At 46.8% G+C, this 19,965-nt stretch overlaps 1 protein-coding gene across 2 annotated transcripts in view; it reads right to left on the reverse strand.

Moving 5' to 3' along the window:
- The window catches only part of LOC146587162 (discoidin domain-containing receptor 2-like), a 45,514-nt gene extending 29,554 nt beyond the window's left edge, over positions 1-15,960 (reverse strand). Inside the window, exons 1-3 of one of the 2 annotated variants that reach the window (XM_085320111.1) lie at positions 15,839-15,960; positions 4,746-4,880; positions 346-448 (exon numbers count right to left, since the gene is read on the reverse strand). In XM_085320111.1, coding sequence (XP_085176237.1) covers positions 346-448; positions 4,746-4,809 — 167 coding nt within the window. In that variant the 5' untranslated portion in view covers positions 4,810-4,880; positions 15,839-15,960. Of the gene's footprint in view, positions 1-345; positions 449-4,745; positions 4,881-15,640; positions 15,693-15,838 lie in introns of those variants that run through there. The other variant, XM_085320112.1, reaches the window with a different exon arrangement.
- Between the last annotated feature and the right edge of the window lie 4,005 nt (positions 15,961-19,965).

A 19,965-nucleotide genomic window follows, 5' to 3' on the forward strand; every position in this document is an offset into this window, starting at 1 on the left:
CTTGCTCAAAAGCAAGGTCACCTAGAGGACGTTGTCCAACCATGTCTTGAAAATCTCCAACGATGGAGAGGTCAGCACCTCTCTGGAAATCTAAAAGCTGCACCCCTTCCTTCTAAATGGGAAGGGTTTTTTCTTTATATTGAGTCAGAATTTCCGAAGTTGCAACTTGTGACCTTGATCATTGCCTTCTGGCCTTTTCACTGTGCATTTAGATCTACTACGGAAGCAGTGAAAAAGCTAAGCAAATGGGTTTCTTTGTGAGTGAGGCTAAAGAAGAATTTTTATCTTCAACCATATTAGATAAGTAAAAGAATAGGATTACAGTTTTGCCAAAGATTAGCCTACCGTGCATACTGAGGTCCTGTGGAATCATACCACTGACTGGAAGCAGTGATATCTTCATCCCGTATCGTTCCTTCGTGCATGCCCAAAGGATAACGGCATATGGCTGAAAGTGGAAACAAAAGCAAGTAAAAAAAAGTTCTTTTCTTTTTTCTTTTCCTTTTTTAAGTTGGACAAGTCTAATTGATAGCCTATGGAATAAACGTGGCAATGATAAAATAGAGAAAGCAATAAAAAGGACAAAATACTTCATAATTACTATAAACTAAAATTGCAAGTAATGAAATGCATTGAGTCAGAACCTTGGAAGAGCAAAGACTTTGCAGAGATGCATTTTTAACATCAAAACAAAAGACAGTGTTACACATTACACAGAATCTTTGATACAATACTTCCTTTTACATTGCATCATTATTGATAAGTAATATGTCATTGTAGAATAGGTCTTTTTTTTATATATATATTTTTTCCCTCCTGGAAGAAACACAATGCTTGACTTGCATTCAGATAAGACCAACTGATATTATGTTCTGCAGTCCAATAACAAGTGAAAAGTTAAAAAGTATCTAATTCCAGACAACCAGACAACTTCAAGTTACAGGAACATCTACTCTATCATGTCACTGCAGGTTACAGCTTATATTTGAGCCTAATCCCCYGATTATCCACATTGCCCCACACTAGTCTATTCTCTGCTTCTAGACTTGAGTGGAACCAGGTGTTTCTCTCCAGGCATGAGCAGCCTCTTTGACTTGGTGCTTCCAGGAAGGAAGGACACAACCAGCTCAAGCCATTAGGCTCTGTAAGCTCAATACAGCTACCAAAGGCACTGTAGACATAGCTTACAAGTATAAACCAGCCAAGAGCTCTCCCTCTCACATCATCTTTAAAATACATCCTGGAATATTAGATATATTAGGAAACCAAAAGTCTTAATATTGTATGAGAATTCAAAAAAAAAAATGCAAGCAAGATATTCGTGTCAGGTCAACATCATCAGCAGACAAAACCACTACGTAAATGAAAGAATTAAAAAACAAAAGCATAGTCAGTGGTAAGTTCCAGAAAAAACAAAATACTTTCCTACAGATTTTTGGTCTTTGTCCTCTGAACTTACAACAGTTCCAGCTCTTCCCCTTGTCTACCGGGGCACAGGCAAAAGACAAGATACRCAGTAGTCACTCCAGAGCCACAGGCACAGTGGTTGACATCATTATTCACATACTCCCCAAACTACCTGCTGCCATATCAGCAGCTTTGCCTGCCCTTTCCTCAGCAAAGGCACTGCCTTGAGTCTCCTCATTTCTTCATCTCCAAGACCACTATCTTTCTATGCAGCTTTGATAAAGTTGTTAACTAGGTTCAGAAGGTGTAAGAAAATACAGAAGCATGAAATCCACCTCTCTGATGCCACCTTATAGAACAAGGCAGAGGCTGAACAACAAATTTCAACACAAAAATGCCTGTGAGCAAAGGTTATTTCAGAAGGATTTTGCTGCAATTACTGTCAGGTGCAATATCAGTCTATGGTGTTCTATACATTCATATAGTCTTAAAAGGGAGATGTGTAATAAAGTAACAATGTTTGCTGATGATATTAAGTTACTCAGATATAGGAAAAATACAACTGAAAGAAGAATGATTCCATGGCACTGTACTACTCTGCAGTAAAATAGCAGCACAATTCAATATTGGTAAGTACAAGAACTAAGTGAAGACACTGAATAAGCTACTTCAGGATAGGAAGGCTACCTCATAGCTCCAATATACAGGTTATGAAAGCTTGAACTCTGTGTTCAACTGAGAGGTCAAAAAGCAACTTATTACTATGGAAATGCATATAAAATAAACCAGAAGACATCATTATACTATTGTCTAAATTCATGATACGCTAAGTCTGACAGGCTGGTACATAGCTCTTTCTCCTGCCTTCTCACATCAAAAGGTAGAGAAGGCAATGCAGATGATGAACAAGAAAAAAATACATATTTGTCCACGTGCCTGGACTCTTGGGACTGACCAGAAAGGTGGTCCATTCCAACAGAGCAGTCCAAGAAGACAGGCAACCTTAGCACATAGAAGAGCATTCAGGGAATCATAGAATCAGTAAGGTCGGAAGGGGCCTCTGGAGATCATCTAGTCCAACCCCCTTGCTCAAGCAGGGTCACCTACAGCATGTTAGACAGGGTTGCATCCAGGCAGGCTTTGAGTATCTSCAGAGAAGGAGACTCCACAGCCTCTCCGGGCAACCTGTTCCAGTCCTCTGTCACCCTCACAGTGAAGAAATTCCTCCCCACGTTCAGGCGGAATTTCCTGTGGTTCAGTTTCTGCCCATCGCCTCGTCCTGTCACATGTGACAACTGWGAAGAGTTCGTCCCCGTCCCCTTGACACCCTCCCATCAGATACTTCTACACATTGATAAGATCCCCCCTCAGTCTTCTCTCCTCCAGGCTAAACAGGCCCAGTTCKCGCAACTGTTCCTCATAGGGCAGATGCTCCAGCCCTCTGATCATCTTTGTAGCCCTACGCTGGACTCTCTCCAGTAGCTCCAGGTCTCTCTTGCACTGCGGAGCCCAGAACTGGATGCAGTACTCGAGATGAGGCCTCAGCAGGGCTGARTAGAGGGGCAGGATCACCTCCCTCCACCTGCTGGCAGCACTCTTCCTAATGCACCCCAGGACACCATTGGCCTTCTTGGCCACAGGGGCATGTTGCTGGCTCATGGTCAACCTGTCATCCACCAGCACTCCGAGGTCCTTCTCTGCAGAGCTGCTCTCCAGAAGGTCAGCCCCCAGCTTGGACTGCTGCCTAGGGTTATTCCTCCCTAGGTGCAGGACTCTGCACTTGCCCTTGTTGAACCTCAGGAGGTTCCTCCCTGCTCAACTCTCCGGCCTGTCCAGGTCTCTCTGCATGGCAGCACAGCCCTCAGGTGTATCAGCCACTCCTCCCAGCTTGGTATGACCAGCGAACTTGCTGAGGAGGCACTCCGTCCCCTCATCCAGGTCATTGATGAATAAGTTGAACAGGATGGGACCCAGTACTGAGCCCTGGGGGACTCCACTAGCCACAGGCCTCCAACTGGACTCCACACCACTGATAACAACCCTCTGAGCTCTGCCTTTCAGCCAGTTCTGTCCACTTGTCTAGCTCGCACTTCCTGAGCTTATGTAAGAGGATATTACGGGAGACAGTGTCAAAAGCCTTGTTAAAGTCAAGGTACACAACATYCACTGCTCTCCCCTCATCTACCCAGCCAGTCATTCCATCATAGAAGGCTATCAGGTTGGTTAAGCAGGATTTCGGCTTGGTGAATCCATGCTGGCTACTCTTGATCACCTTTTCCTCTGTATGTCTGGAGATGACATCCAGAATGAGCTGTTCCATCACCTTTCCAGGGATGGAGGTGAGGCTGATTGGCCTATAGTTGCCTGGCTCCTCCTTCTTGCCCTTCTTGAAGGCAGTGGCCTTCTTCCAGTTCTCAGGCACCTCTCCAGCTCTCCGTGACTTTTCAAAGATGATGGACAGCAGCCTGGCAACAACATCCGCCAGCTCCCTCAGTACCCGTGGGTGCATCCCATCTGGGCCCATGGATTTGTGGATGCCTAGCCTGCCCAGATGATCTCTAATCCTATCCTCCTCAACCAAGGAAAAGTCTTCCTTTCTCCAGACTTTCCCCTTTACATCCAGGCTAGGGGATTCATGAGAGTTGCCCCAGCAGTGAAGACTGAAGCAAAGAAGGCATTCAATAATTCTGCCTTCTCTGTATCCCTTGTCACCAGGTCCCTCGTCCCATTCAGTAGCGGGGCCACATTTTCCCTAGTCTTCCTCCTGCTGATGATGTATTTGAAGAAGCCCTTCCTATTGTCCTTAACATCCCTTGCAAGACAATTCCAGCTGGGCCTTAGCCTTCCTCGCAGCATCCCTGCATACTCTGACGGCATTCCTATAGTCCTCCCAAGTAGCCTGTCCCCTCTTCCACATTGTGTACTTTTTTCTGTCTGAATTTGGCCAAGAGCTCCTTGCTCACCCACGCAGGTCTCCTGCACTTCTTACTCAGAGGGATGCACCGTTCTTGAGCTTGGAGGAAGTGATGTTTGAATACTAGCCTGCTCTCCTGGATCCCCCCTTCCTTCTAGGGCCTTAACCCATGAGATTCCTCCAAGTAGGTCTCTGAAGAGCCCAAAGTCTGCTCTCCAGAAGTCCAGGGTTGCAATCCTGCTTGTTGCCTTACTTCTTTCCTGCAGGATCCTGAACTCCACCATCTCAAAGTTATGTTAGTGAATATGGAATGTGTTAGTGACTACGTTTCTGTGTGAATATCATGAAAGGGAGGAAAGAAAGGCTGAGAATGAACATATGAAAGGCAAGAGATTAGAGTCCTCCCAGCCTCGCAGCTCCCTACCAGGGTTGACTTCTGTGCCAGACGGCTCAGGCAGTGAGGCCAACAGCAGCATGCAGAGGATCATGGTAGCAATCGGAGGCTCTGTGCAGGGTCAGATGAGTGCGAGTCCTTCACAGGCAGCAGCCATCTACATTTCTGAAAGACAAAGCAAAGGAGAGATGAGCGTCCTCCAAAGACAGGCCTTCTAGGCTGCAGACTCACTATACTGCCATTGCCTGGCAGTGGGTCAGACCACTGCCCACGCCTTCAAAAGGGTCCTGACCTCAGCTCTGCTCCGATCCTTCTAACCAGAGGCTGTTAAACTAGCAATTGTCTGACTACCAGTATTGTCTCTAAAGCTATTAATATAATTCAGCTTCTAGGAGCTTGGCTGCTATGAGTACTATGCAGATATACTCAACTCCTGCTCTTAAGCTAGTTCAATGTAAATTCATCTCCCTCCCATTTGGTCTTTCCTTATTATATTAGCAGCTACAGAGGCTACTTCTACAGTGAACCTGGATGGTCCAACCAGGGAGTTGGCGCAGACCAGCTCCCTAAGAGGGGTTTATCTATCTGAATGCTCAACTCTATCTGCACTAGATGTCTGCTCCAGGCAGCCAAGTGGCCACTCTGGAAATTCTTATCCAATCTCAAGATAAATGTCTAAAAGAAGGTGAAAACAATCCCTCCCTATATGCCCGTATCGCTGCCAAAAGAGAATGTGCACTCACACAAGTACACTTAATTTCCTGTTTGGAAATGAGGAAAATAGCAAAGGGCTTAAACTCTGGCAATTTCACTGGAAAGCCATGATAACACCTTGAAGAACACAAGGTCATATCAGCAGAGCTATACGAATTTTTTGTGTCCATATTTACTGCAATGAGCACGGGGAAGTTCCCACCCTGACACATTGCTTTATAGAAGGCAGGTTARAGGATCTGTCTCATACAGAAACGTCAGGAGAAAAGAGAATAGAACAAATCAATAAAAGGAAAGTTGCCAGGACCAGAGGGTATTTGCTCAAGAATTCTCACAGTGGTAGTAAAAGGCAAACTGCACGTTAGCAAAGGAAGAAAGAGAAGAGAGACCATCACTATGYCAGCATGTAAACACGTACAAGAATCAGAACATCAGTTGCCAYTAACTCAGACTTATAACAAAAGACTATGTTTTTCTACACAATAATTAAGCTGCACAAGTCACAGCCCTGAGTTGCTATGGATACCAAAATAATTAAATATATTCACAATAGAAAGATACACGAAGGTTCTTAAATCCAAAGATAAAGCCTTTGGCTCAGGAAATTCCGAGCCACAGATTGCTAGGCACCCAGCAGCTAAATCACGGTTAGAGTCACTGAGGCTTGCCTGTTTTAAATTCTCTTTCCTAAGGATTTGCTACTGACCATTGTCCCTGCTGGATTCCTTTARAAAAGACGGCTCTCAGCCTAAAAGACAGTCTAAGGGCCTTCTTGGAAAATGAGCCAAATGTGCATGCTGCACGGGGAGATCAGTGAATACTGCCCAGTAGTGTTGCTCCCATCAATGCAGCAGTATAAGCAAATGGAGAAAGAYCCTACCACTGCCAAGACCCCACCTGTTTAAGCTACCTTCTTGTACTGTGCATGAGCACCTTGTTCCAGGCCRGAAGAGCCTGCGATTTTGTTGAACCTCAAGTAGGAAATGCATGAAAGCAAATTGTTGCAGAAAAAAGTCAGCCTAAATCCCAACAGGAGGTTCTGGCAATCAGAAAAGATTTCARTCAAACACTCTCAAGGTCTTACTCCCTCTGTGAAATGGAGAGGGCTCCACAAACTCCAATGCAAATGCTGTCCCATGGCAGACTGTTCAGCTGGGTGTAGCTGGAGCAGAGACTTCTCATAGTTGTGCAGAGAAGGATTTTTGTACAGACATTTCAGTGGCAGTTCAAAGACAGACCAAGTGGATGTTAGGGCTGTCGAGAGTCAGGCACAAAAGGAGACTGTCCTCCCACAGAGCCATAAAAAAGAAAGTGTGACGGACATCAAGCAAAACCACCCTTCCTGCAGCAGGTAGTGGGAAACATAGCAGATAGCTGCTTGTGTGGTATATGGAGTATCCTGACCGCAGTCCAGATATCAGCTCCACTAAGTGGATGTAGCATAGCCTAGGCAAGAAGATCCTTCTTTTGGGCCATGCTGGAYCAGCCACTGAACAGAGCTATAACTCTTTCCAGAGGTCCTGGCATGAGAACAATAGCTTGGGTATCACCCAGGTGACATCATCTCAGCTGTTAAAGAGCTGCCAGTTGTATTGAAGCCCTCAGATGGTAGAAGAGCACACAGGTATGCTCCACGCCCCATTCACCCACCTCCACTGCCCTTTGAAGGCTCTCCAGATCCTCAAAACAGAGCATGTCAAACATAGGATTAGGCATCTGTAAAGAYAGAGGCTAGCTCCCACAAAAATACTCCAGGATTTTCCTCTTAGAGTTGGCCAACATTAAGAAAAACAGTAGCCAAACAGTRCTAAAAATGCAGTCATGTATTGGCAAGACCTGCCAGGTGAAGACCAAGTGCACTTGTTGAAAAAAAAGACACCAGAACAACCCCAGCTGGGATGGGCTATCACAGCAAGCCTTCAGAGTCTTGAATATAAGACACCAAGCTAAGTCTTAGCATTAGGACATCCATGTTGTCTTTTGACACAAGAGCTGTTGTGCTAAGTTCCTCTTATCCCCTCAAAAGGAAGCATGAGCAAGTCACAACAATGGAAGCCAACATGACAGCAACATAATGAAGGCRACGTGCATTATCTCATTTGACCAGGTACAAATCCAAATGCTGTAAATCAACTGCCTATTTACTTTATGCAAAGATCATGACATGCTCTAAATCATACTCAATTTTATTACCATATATCTAGTCACKTTATAATTTAACTGCCTAAATACAGCAATCACAATGTAAAAGATAACAAGAGGGAACAAGGAAGGGAGCCAAGGTGAGTCAACAAATGCCCAAGCACCATGTCAGCTACTGACCCTGAGCCAGCACCTAGAATTGGAGGGGAGCTCTGGGCTGGTGCAGCAAATGGCTGCCTGGCCCCAGGCAGCACCCCAGCCATAAACCAGGGGCTCCCCAAGATTCACAGAGCACATGGAGCTCCACAGATCAAGCAGAAACAATGCAGTAGACTGAATGCTCTCTGGATGTGTCTTTCTCTACTAATTACAGAGGGAACCTAAAGGGCTGGYTTTGACTAGCCTCAACTTCCAGATGGCTACAGTTGGGCGAGATGAATCCTCACCTTCGGCATTTCTGGCAGTGAAGAAATATTTCCAGCAGATTAGCTCTACGCAAGAACCTCAGCGGCCAGGTTCTGACTGTGCTGGGTTTGTTCTTCATGGTATACTTGGTCCCAGACCAAGGATGTGTGTTTGGTAGTCCTGGGATAGGTGCTGTGAATAGGGAGCAAATGGTTTTCATTTCTAATCTTCTAACACTTTATAGCAGCTGTTCATGCTTTGAGCAAGGACACCAAGAATCAATTTTTCATACCTGTCTCAATTTAGAAGAATGTACAGCCTCAGCTCCACTCATCAGCCCTTACTACTGGAATTCCCCGTAGGAAGAACTGTTGATGTTGGTTTCTGCTGAGTCTAAATCTCAGCTGGTGATAAATTTGATTCCCAATCTGCACTTCCAAGTGCTAGAACACACTGGAATATACTAAATGCAAACCTCTGTACAAATGGCTTGGAAAAGTATCTTCCCAAAGATTCTTCTCAGTAGAGGACTCGCAGCATTTTTCTTTATAGTTCTATTTCAACTGCATTATGGTTCCTTACTTTGTGTCTGTATTCCCAGCCTGCCCACCCATACACAGAAAGCACCAAAATTGCAGCACAGGCCTGAAACCAGCAAAAAYAGGATTAGTAACATTCTCACAGAGGCAAGAAAGTGTTAAACTGTTCTCAGGACTGAATGGATCAAGTTGCTAATTGCTAACAGCTGGCTGCAGGAGAACACAATCCTGTTACAATCATTGTGAGAGTGGAAAAAAATTACTTGCTGAAAAACTTGCTAAGAAATGCAAGAGAGGGCAGGTTTTTTTTCCAATATACCAAGCAGATATCATGCCTAAGAAGCCAACCCATYCCTCCACAGACAAACAGCTTGCGATGAACTAGCACTGTCCCTAGCATAGCACACGGACTACAAGCAAAACCGCACAGCACAAAACTGCACAGCACAGCAGGCACAGGAGGGAGCTATTCTTTAGTGAGCCGCATGAAGAAGGTGGGACCTGGAGCTCCTCCAGGTACTGTTCTGCCTCCAGAGATCCATTATGGAGGTCCAGCATGTTTGCAAGCCTCTTTAGGTCTCAACTGAACCAGACATTTATTTAAACTGGTTTCTTCACAGATTATTACCTCGAAGTGGGATCTTACGGTTTGTTACAAGAAACCCGTTAGAGGTGCCCAAAATCTTCCAAGATACTCTGGTTATAATCAACACTGATAGCTGTATGTATAATGCACTTTGTATGTATTACAGGAGGATTTATGTGAAATCAGAGTATCCTCAGACAAGGTTCTGGAACAGTCAGGAGGACTGGATCGGATAGCATGACTGGGAGTCCTAAATAAATTCAAGGAGGAAACAGTAGAGCTACTAATTATGGTAATATTTGAAGCCTGAAGAAATAGAAGTTGTCAAGTGTGATGCCCATTTTTAAGAAGGGTTCCAGAATGGTGGTGGAATTTTTCTCCTTGCCTAAGATTAATGAGATACCTGAAACTTAGTCTTCCTCTGGAGCATACTCTTAGCAGTCTCTACAGTGCCAGTTTTGACAAAACAAAATATGCCAATGAAAATGCTTAGCAGAAAATATTCCAACCTTCTCTTCAAATATATGTTGCTTACTTTACAGCTCAAATACTTTTTCTTGCTCCAGATATCCAAGTTTTTTTTAAGAGGACTCAAAGCTCGTCATCTTCTCTCCCTACACATTCCTATTTACCATTAACAAAGATGCTGCCTTTGCAACACCATTGACACCATGTCAGGAGAGCACAAGGATAAGAGTCTTAAGGAGAGGCAGTATCTTCTATTTAAACCAATTGACAACAGCCAGAAAAAGCATAGCAGCTATCACAACCACTTGCCTGTGAAGGCTGCTGCCCACTCCCACCAAGATACTTGCATGAAGCATGAGGCTGCAATAGGAGATCTTGAATAYATGCACCACCAGAAAGCACAAAAACCAATGCCAGTGTTAACAATGTGGTAGCAGACCTAGGGCAGGGAACAGTGACACCACAAAGTGACATCTAGAGCTGTCAGGGCTGAACAGATAACAACCAAATTTTAGGTGAAATGAGAGGCAATAATGGGAAAAGTGAGACAGGAATTACAAGACCTCAGCATGATCTTTGAGGTGACATTAGGAGGCCTATCACAACAAAAGGAGAAGAGAAGAACATGTGGGGCTAAGAAACGGACCTCAACGTTCTGGAGTGGCCCATGAGATAGGGGCAAGGACAGAGCGCTGCATCTGAGATAGTGATAGAAGAATGGGAACATTGATCTCTGTGTACCTTGTGGGTACCCTCCTGGAGGGTGGGAGATATGGCTACCATAAGGCTGAAGAGAGTCTGAACCTCATTTTCCATGTTGTAGTCAAACAGTGGCTATCACTACCATAACATGGCTAATGAGGCTATCATGCAAAAAAAGTAGATGACATCTCACTCTTGCTATATTTTTGGAGAAAAATAGTGTTCTAGTCACCCATATGTGACCTAACCATTAAAAACTGGCAGAAGGTTCAGGTTGTGAACCCAAGCATGAATGAGTGCTTTACCTACAGCCTGGAGAGAGATGCAAGTACTTTGGCAAAAGAATAGAGGGGTTTTGGGTTTTTTGTTTGTTTGTTTGTTTGAATCTGCAAATCTCCAGCATTTTCCTATTGCCTGTTGGCCAGTCCCAAAGGAGTAGTGTCCTGGGTTTGAGAAACTGCTTAGAGCACTTTGTTATAAAACAGATTTAAGGATAAATGAACAAATGCAATTTAATCCATTGAGATAACTATGCCAAAATTAGGAACCGTTACAAAGGCAAAGCCAAAGACAAGGAAGTGCAATTCAGTAACAATGAGGTGGTTCTTAGCTATTTCACTATCTCAGCTAACTCAAGAACCCAGCTACCCTGCCCCACCAAGCTTAGGGCCGGAGTACTCTGAGCTCATCTCAACTCAGGAGCCTGGAAACATGTTCCACAACCCAGGTGAACACATCAGGGACATCATGAAACATGAGCACACACCTTCCATTGCAAACCCTAGACCAGGAGAGGTAGAAAGAGCCTCCCTGCATTCCAGAATGCCCTTCAAAATATAGGCCCCTTTGGAGGAATAGCCTACAGGCTCCAGTTCTCCAGCTTCTTTGAGATGACATTGGGATGGAAGAACTGGCAAGAGAATGGAAAATGGGCACAGACTAAAGGCTTTGATTATCTCCTCCTCTTGCCTACACGGCAGTGATCCATCTATGTCCTTTATCAGAGCTTCCTTCTCGTTCAGAATGGGCACAGGGAAACATGCAGCATGTTCACATTTTTCCCATATTCCTTACATTAGCATCTCTCTCTCCAGCTTTATGGGTTTTTTATTTTCTGAGGAGGTTGTTTACTTTTTTTAAAAAAAATCCTTAAAACACAACAAGTTAGCAATATTCAAGACCTACAATCTTCCACTGAGAGTCTCACATAGCAACCATATATGACATGTTAACCACACAGATGACAGATGGAGTATTAAGAGCACTCAATCTAAACCACCTTCCTCCCTCCTCATTCTCAAGGGGTTCCACTATAATCTTTTACTTAGCTGTACTCAAACTCATTGAAGTCAAAATGAGATCAAGTTACCGAGTCAGAAATATTCAGGTTGGAAGAGATCCTCAGGAGATCTAATCCAACCTCCTGCTCAAGGCAGGGTTAGCACTGCTTTCAGAGCAGGCTGCACAGGGCTTTGTCCATCTCCAGCTTAAAAACCTCCGAAGAGGGAGGTTCTACCACCTCTCTGGAAGAGTGGTTATACTGTTTCACTGTCCTTTTTAACCCTTTCACTAAGCCAGAACTCACCCCTATTTCAATCTATAACCATTTTCTCTCATCCTCTTCCCATGCACCTCAGTAAAGAGCTTGTTTCTGTCTTCTTGATAACCTCCTCTTACATACTAGAATTCTAGTATTAGGTACCTCAAAACCTTCTCCTTTCCAGAATAGACAAACCTAGCTCCCTCAGTCTCCCCAACAAAGCCAACTTTCACCATCAAATTACTTAATATTTTCTCCCAAATCACCACTAGAGAGACTGGGGATCTGTCCAGATTCCAGGACAGCCCTGGTCTGATTGTGGTAAAACTCCTACTGGCGTCCTCATGGGGAAGCTAGAGAATAGCTCAGTATGTCCCAAACTGGAGCCAGAACACAACTAGAGCGTTACAGCAGCTCCCTCTGTTTAGGCACTGTGTGGATCACAATTGCCATCAGCATTTTTGAGAGGTATCAGGTGGCACTTTCCAATCAACTTGACATATCCAATAACTGGCCAAAGTAGAAACTCAGAATCAAGCACCTTAGTACAGCTAAAGGGCAAGGACTGGTCATATTAACAACAAATAAGGACTGGATATCGCCAGGAGGATGTTTCTAAGCCCAGAACCCACCAGCTACCAGTGGTCCTGAGACACTCAAACCAGGAATTAGGGATATCCTGCCATCTATCCCCTGCCTGAGAAATGCCAGAGACCAAGCTGTTGAGAGCAAAACAGGAGGCAGCTATGGGACCAAGACATCACTGCCCCATCCCACAGAGGCTGCGCTGCTAAAATGGGTCCATTCTCCTTCCTGCAGTTCCAGGYAGCACTGCAAAAAGGAAGATAGAAGAAAGAAGGAGAGTGAAGCTGCCTCAGCTCCTTCAGGGACTCCGTGTGCTCCCACTGCTGAAGCAGAGCCACCTCTTCCTCCCAGGAGCAGCAGCGTTCAGTCGTGGTGGAACTTAGTCTGAATCCAGGTACACGATGTCAATCAACCCAGTTCCTTTTGGCAACCAGTGTAGGAACCTCACTAARACACCCAATCTGAAGACTTTCTGACAAGATCTGCGTTCAGTAAGAACATGGATCAGAGAGCTGTTTTTTCTTTAATTTGACAACGACTTAAAATGTACCAGCCTCCCCAGATTCTGCTCTGGACTGGTATTAAGCCTCAGCTGCCAGTTAYTTACCTGCTTTCACCCTTTTTCACTTTTTTTTTTAAGCATTGCCATAGCACTAATGTTTTTCCAAACCTCTGCAACTCCTTCAGTCTTCCCAGATTTATCACGCCTCAATAGCCATGATTCAGAAAGTTGCTGTACCAACTTGTTTTAAACAAACAGGTTCAAATCCTGCTCAAGTTTCAAAGATTTTTAAAATGTTATCTTGTGTTTAACTCCCTCCTTCGTTACCAGTGCAACAGAGCACATTTCTATTTCCTTATAAAGGACAGTACATCATCCCTAGATGGAGGAAACTCCTTCTCAGTAATTCTCAGCATTGTTATTAGCAATCAATTTTTTTTAACCTTTCCTAACAGATGCAAACATCATTGATAGAATTCATCCTGTTCCACAGATTAAAAAAAAAACACTTTTCCTCAGTCCTGGTTTCTGGTTCCTACCCTTCTTCAGCTATTTTTGGCCTTCCCCATCAACTGCCTACCTTCCAGAATATCTAATTTTTATTAGCAGCTACCTACCTGCATCTTTTAGCATCAAGTTAAAAATCTTCTATTTTTTAAAAGGGTGCAATCCAAACACCAAAAAGATGGTTCAGTGAAAATTAAAACAGAAAAAACAATTTGGGAACATTTATTTAGCTAGCAACCTAGTTGCCACCCAAACACTACAGAAATGCTGAAACTACCTAAAGCTATGGGTGCACATTTTACAATTTTTTAAACTCTCCTCACATTTATAACCCCAAAATTTAGTGCAGCTGTCACTCACATTTGCCTTGTCCTGAGTACTACTAGAGCTGCTGTAATTTTACAAAAAGCAGTACTAAATGTGAAAAGCAAGGCTTGCCACACATCTGCAAAAAGATACAGAAGTGAAATAAACTTTGCAAATATTAGAAAGAAATAAAAACTAGCATTTTTGTAAAAATTACTATGTGTTGCATTCCACAGACATAAATTCTTCCAATATCGAAGTGCAGAAGTGGAAAGTCATTATTAGACCCCCACAGCACGCTCGCCTGGGAGAGGAGAAATCAGCTGAAATTGCTAGCTGAAACTACCTGGACAACCCAGCGAGGATTTTCAAGAAGATCCAATCATGTTCTGGCTAGGTTAGCTATTTACTAGTATTTACTACTACAAATCTAAAAGATAAACTTTAACTTCTTACTCACAGAGATGAGGTTACAATCAACCAAGCGTTCTAGCACGATATTTGGAATAACCAAGACGTGGGGCCTTTGCTTACCACCACGCATTTTGAACAATCAAGCTGAATTTTTTGTTTATAGTCAAAGAAAAGGACAGTGACACCAAAAATGCCCTAATACCACTTCACACCTATGGAAAACCAGAACAGTAGGTTCTGGCCAAGCTTTCCTCAAGACAGAAGCAAAAGTCCACGTACAGGTAGTAGGATTTACAGATTAAACAGAAAGCAGGTAGCTGTAGGAAAAAAAAATCTGAAAACCTTGGGATTGTTTCAGGCAAAGAGGAGAAAAATATGAGAGCATAAGAAAAAAAAATAATGAAATGTAGGCAAAAAAAACCACTCATTTACCTCTTTTCCTTACTGAAAATAAACTGAAATTACAAAGCAAAAAATTAAAACAATAAATGCAATTCCATAGCACGCCAAGTTAAGCCTCCGGGACATACTCCCCCTTTGCTTTGCGGCAGTAATTTAATAAAGTACTAGAAATGGATATACATAACACAAACATCTACAATCGCACAGAGTAAAATAAAAGGGTACACTGGATAGAAATTTTCATCCATCCAGGCCTAAGTAAACCAGTAATTAACGTGACGAGAAAGATATCTCCTATGCAGATAAGTTATTCCATATTTAACTGCATTCGAGGTCTTGGGCTTTCAGCTGCAACATGCCGAGCAGCTATTGCCTGCGATAAGAGGGGCGGCTGAGTAGGTGGGCTCTGATCTAATCYGGTTTGGCAAGCTCTACGTCTGCGCGTTTCCGTCTCCCGCAGCTTATTGTGTAGCCTCTACCAAAAAAAAAGGTGGGGATAGTATTGTTTTGCTTTTTAAAAGTGGAGCTTACCCTCTATAAGGCATGGGGATAGGTGAAATTCCACCCAGCCCTATTGAAAAAATACCTCCTGAGCAGAGGTGGGCCCTGGAACGGTCCAGGGCAAACAGGATTATTTTGAGAAGTTCTGAGCACCTGGAAAGGGAGGTTTACAGGGGAAACCGCCTGCGGAGAGCCCCGCGGTCAACCCTAACGACGCGGGTTTTCAGAAGCAGCTTCCTCCGTATTTATACTTCTGGGTTTTACGCTACCCGTGACGACGCTGAGACGGCGTCTTGCAGCGACGCGGCTCACGGGGGGAACGAGGAGGCCGCAGCCCCCCGGGGAAGAGCCGGGYGCGCGCAGGCAGCGCCGGGCGCAAAGCACGCAGGAGCCGCGCGGGGCCAGGCGGAGGGAGGGGGGAGGCAGGGAGCCCCCAGCTCGCCATCTGCAATCCAGCAACAGCCGCTGATTTTGCCTATCGGGCTCTGCCCCAGCCCCAAATTAAGACAAGCACGAGCGGAAAGCTTAAACACTGTGCGTTCGCCCACGGAGGTACGGCCGCAGGAGCCGCTGCCGCGCAGAGAAATGCACCATCCAGCTTCGCTTTCCTACCGGATAAGAGATATCGCAAATCCTGGAGGCGCCTGGGCACACGGCGCTGGATCCACGGGGCAGAGCGGCGTGCCGAGAGCCACCACCGCCTCGCCAGCGCAGCGGGGAGCGCCTTCGCCTCCCAGCACCCTCCATCCCCAGCAGCCGCGCGCGGGGGACGAGCCCAGAGGCGCCTTAATCAAGCAGGAAGGCCCCTACCTGCCGCCGGGAACGACTGAACAGGGTCTTTGGGGCCCCACGGACGGGGCCGGGCGGCAGTCGGGACCTTCCGTGCGACTTGCCATGGGCCCGCACGAGCTGTTCAAAGGCGCGCGACTCCTCCCTCCCCGCGCACCCAGGGACAGGCCCCGAGGATGGCCCTGCCTCGGGCTGCGCCGTTCCCATGGCGACTCCTGCCCGAACAGATGGAAACAGCGCCGTTTTCTAGGCAAAAAAAAAAAAAATCGGTCGTCCTGGATTCCTGCGCTCTTCCCCGCTCCGCCGGCCCCTCCTTGCTCCAGTGCGCTCCCCGGGGGCTGCTCCGCTGGCACACGGCCCGGGCTTTGCCTGGAGAAAGGCCAAGCTTTGAATTCATTTAGTCAAACCACAACATAAAGCAGCTCTCGCGCTCAGGAAGCGGGGCCCGCGTAGTCCTGGGGGCGAGCCGGGCCCGGCGCTGCCCAAGCGCCTCGGCCCTCCGCGGCCGGCGCGCCGGGGAAGCGTCGCAGCACGGACATCTCCCCTCCACACCCCGGCCACAGCGGTCTCCGCGCGCTCCAAGCTCCTCTCTCTGGCCTGTGGCATTGGCAGGGGGGAATTTAAAAGCAAAATTGTAACGAGCCTTTCATTACRTCCAGCCAAAGGAATTGCTGTGACTGAAAAAGCAGAGCGGGGGGCTGCTCGCACACCCGGACTCCTGCCTCCGAAGTTCCTCCTGAAAGAGGGAGAGCCTAGCCGTGACACCRGGCGGCTTATCCCGCCGCTCCTCCCAGGCTGGGATCCCGCAGCAGCGATTCCCTGCAGCAGCTGTCGGACAGCTGYGTGACATCACCCCTGGTTTCCTTCTCACTTCAAAACACAGAAATAGAGGCAGCGGGAAACGCAGAACTCGCTCCCCAAAGGCGGCAGCCTGGGGATACCCGCTGAGGGCGAGCGTTGCCGGGAGGTGAAGTGCTCGGGGCATCGCTGGGGCTCCGCGGTGGGAGGCCAACAGCAGCGTGGGCAGGACCGCAGGAGGTCCCATCACAGGTCCAGCGACCAGGCAGGCTGTGGGCATCCTGCCGAGACCACCGGAGCGCGCGGGCGAGGAGGCACCACCACAGAGCAGAGCCATGGGGCTGCCAGACTACTCTTTGGCTGAGCAGCCCTGCAAAACATGTTTTGACTCCCCTGGGCCGYGGCTGGGCTCAGCCAAGCAGCAGAGTGGAGCCTACACTAGAGAGGGTTTAGGGAACTGTGAGGCAGCATCAGGAGTCATCTCCAGGTTCCTGCCTCCTAGCATTGCGGGCAGGAGCCTGAAACCTTGGTGGTGGCTGCATCAGTGATGAGGGATTGCCAAGACCTCTTCTCTCCTTCCCTCCCACCTCAAGGCCCAGGATCACCTCACCAGCACAGCTTGCTCTGCTGGCATTCACAGCTTCCCACTACTGGGTCCTTGCTCAAAAGATTCAAGATAACTGATATATCTGGTGCCTTTATAATCTGTTTGGTACCAGTCTCATGACAGACCCAAACAGCACTGCCATTCCTGTGCTCCACTATGAGAGCCGGAGGAACGATTTGCAGGMACAGGTCTGCAGGCACAGCAGGGAGGGCTGCTGCAATGCACCCACCAACGCCAGGCAGCACAACGCCAGCAAGCTCRCAGCAACCAGCTTGGCTCCAGGGAGAGGGGCACGCAGAGATGGCAAAGCAAGACTGGGCACAGGGCCACCACTATGATTTCATGTTTTGGGAAACCGAACTGCAGGGAACACAGGTCTGACCACATACCTCTAAAGGCAGGGAGGGGGCTGAAAGCAGGAGGGATGGAGCAGACAGCATTAAAGACAGCTCAGGGTGGAGATGCCAGAGGGGAACTGGCAGTGCTGTGATTTGAAATGAGGCAACTGCACTAGAAGGCTGAATATCTGGAGCGGTACGTTGCCACTGCATTCATCTCCAGAAGCAGGGTCCTTTGGGGTGAGAGCAACAGTGCAACAGCCACACAAGCAGGAGCATTTGACTCTGGAACTGGTACGAGAAATGGGAGGAGCCGGTGCCTTTGCTGTGAGAGGCCAGCCAGCAGGGCCTCATGCAACCGCGCGAGAGGCCCCACGACAAGGTACACGGCCGTGCGTGCAGCCAGGAACCCGCTCCAGCGGTGGCTGACACTGCAGGGAGTGAGGCAAGACAGGAAGCTTCAGTTACAGCTGCAGGAGGGCCAGGTGCAGCAGTCACTGCAGAGCCCTGCAGGCTGCAGAGCAGGCAGGGGCCACACTAACCCTGCCTCCGGGTGACTGAGGTCCCTGGGATTTGAGAGGAATGGCACCTGGGGGTCACTGATGTGATGCTGCACTTAAGGGACCAGCAGCAGGGAATAGTACAGCAGAGGGAGACTGAAGAGCAGCAGCACTTTGACTCGTTGATTTGGAAATACAGCAGCAGGTGCTGGCCTGCCTCCAGTGAGGAGGCAGAACAGCGAGGCACAGGGCTGCAAGGGCCCATTTGGAGACTCCAAGAGAGGGAAAGCATCCTCCTGGAGTCATGCAGGTGAGCAGCAGGAGTGCAGGGATGGGACATGGATGCAGCTGTTGTACAGCACAAAGCATGTCTGCAGACACCACAGCAGAAAGCTCAAAAGCAGAGATGGCAGCACAGCAATCCATCCCATCCTTCAAATTCCCATATGCTGCACCAGGCTTCAAGTAGGAATGACAAAAGCATAAACCAGAAGAACCATGTATTTGGCATTGAAGAACTACTACCAGACATGAACTGCACTGTCCTATCTACTAAGGCTCCACGGGAAAATACAGCTGAAATACAGGGCAATGCGTAGTCAGACGCCACCTTGCTCTTATTTTCTTCCCTGTCTCCTTACCCCACCTCAGCCACACTCAGAGTTGAAAGCTATTTACTTGTTTCCTCCTTTGGGGAAATTTTCCCCTGTTTTAGTGTGTTAAATCAGCTCAGAGAGGGATCAGATAATCACCAAGGTTCATATATGGCTTGGGACAGAAGCATATGACCAGCAGCAGGTTGGAAGTGAAAAGGAATGAGACCTCCACCCACACAGCCGTACGCAAACAGCGTGTTACTGATTCAGATGAAACGCTACCACGAAAATAAGGATGCCTGCTCCATTCACATAACAGCCCACAGGGACCGAACTTGGATCAGACCCCTGGGGTAATCTGAGCTCAACAGGATTCCCTTTGAATGACATGGGGCAGAAGATACCTCTGGGCACTCAGGAGGGTGGAGTCCTGGAGAGAAGCCAATAAAAGCACCAGCGCAGGTGCCTTTCACCAAGGATCAAGGATCTGGAGAAGGCTCCCTACTCCCTCCCTAAGCCRGGAAGAGCAAGGGCCCAGCTTGCCCAGGGATCAGAGGAGCTCTGTCCTTCCCCAGGGAACATGCTGCGGGGGCACAAACCACTGCTAGAAAACCGCAAAATTTGTGGTTAGACTCACTGTTCTCTTCAGCACTTAAGCACAGAAACGAGGACTCTGCTAGATGTGCTCTGAAATGTAACTTGATCCTGACATAGCTATACATTCACTAAGCAGTTCTCAGCATAAAACAAAAGCAGAAAATAGTCCTCCCCCCTCAACACTGGAACAAGCCCAAAGGCACAGTATAACAAATCCCCTCAAAGCTATTACAAACCAAAGTACTTAAGTTGTGCATCTTGCATCTCAGAGGGTGCATAGTTCTGCAATAGCATCATCATTTCTCAAATTGTGTGTTTGAGAGACTTCCTAATGACCTCATAGCAGCACATGTGACCAGTAAGTCATCTTCTCAAAGGACCAGAAATAACATCAACAGACCCTGTTTTGGTTTTGCACAGAACAGCTTTCTGCAGCATGAGCAGGTTTCCAAACAGCAAGGGAACAGACCCAGCTCAGGCCCTGGCTGGCATTTATACTTTCTCCATTGCATTTCTGCATTTGGCTGCAGAAAAGATCAAACCAATTAACAGAGGAAAACCTATTAACAAATATCTAAATTCCACATGCAAATTTAGACACAAAAGCCTGTTTATTCTGATAGGGGCAGTTTGGCTGTTTTTAAGGAATCATGTGGTATCCTGTAACCTATGAATATTTCAAAAGCACTGTAGAAGAGAAAAGGTGGTCAGA

The sequence above is a fragment of the Rhea americana genome, unplaced genomic scaffold (assembly GCF_003343005.1).
Source record: "Rhea americana isolate MKP2758 unplaced genomic scaffold, rheAme1 scaffold_61, whole genome shotgun sequence".
Taxonomy (NCBI): domain Eukaryota; kingdom Metazoa; phylum Chordata; class Aves; order Rheiformes; family Rheidae; genus Rhea; species Rhea americana.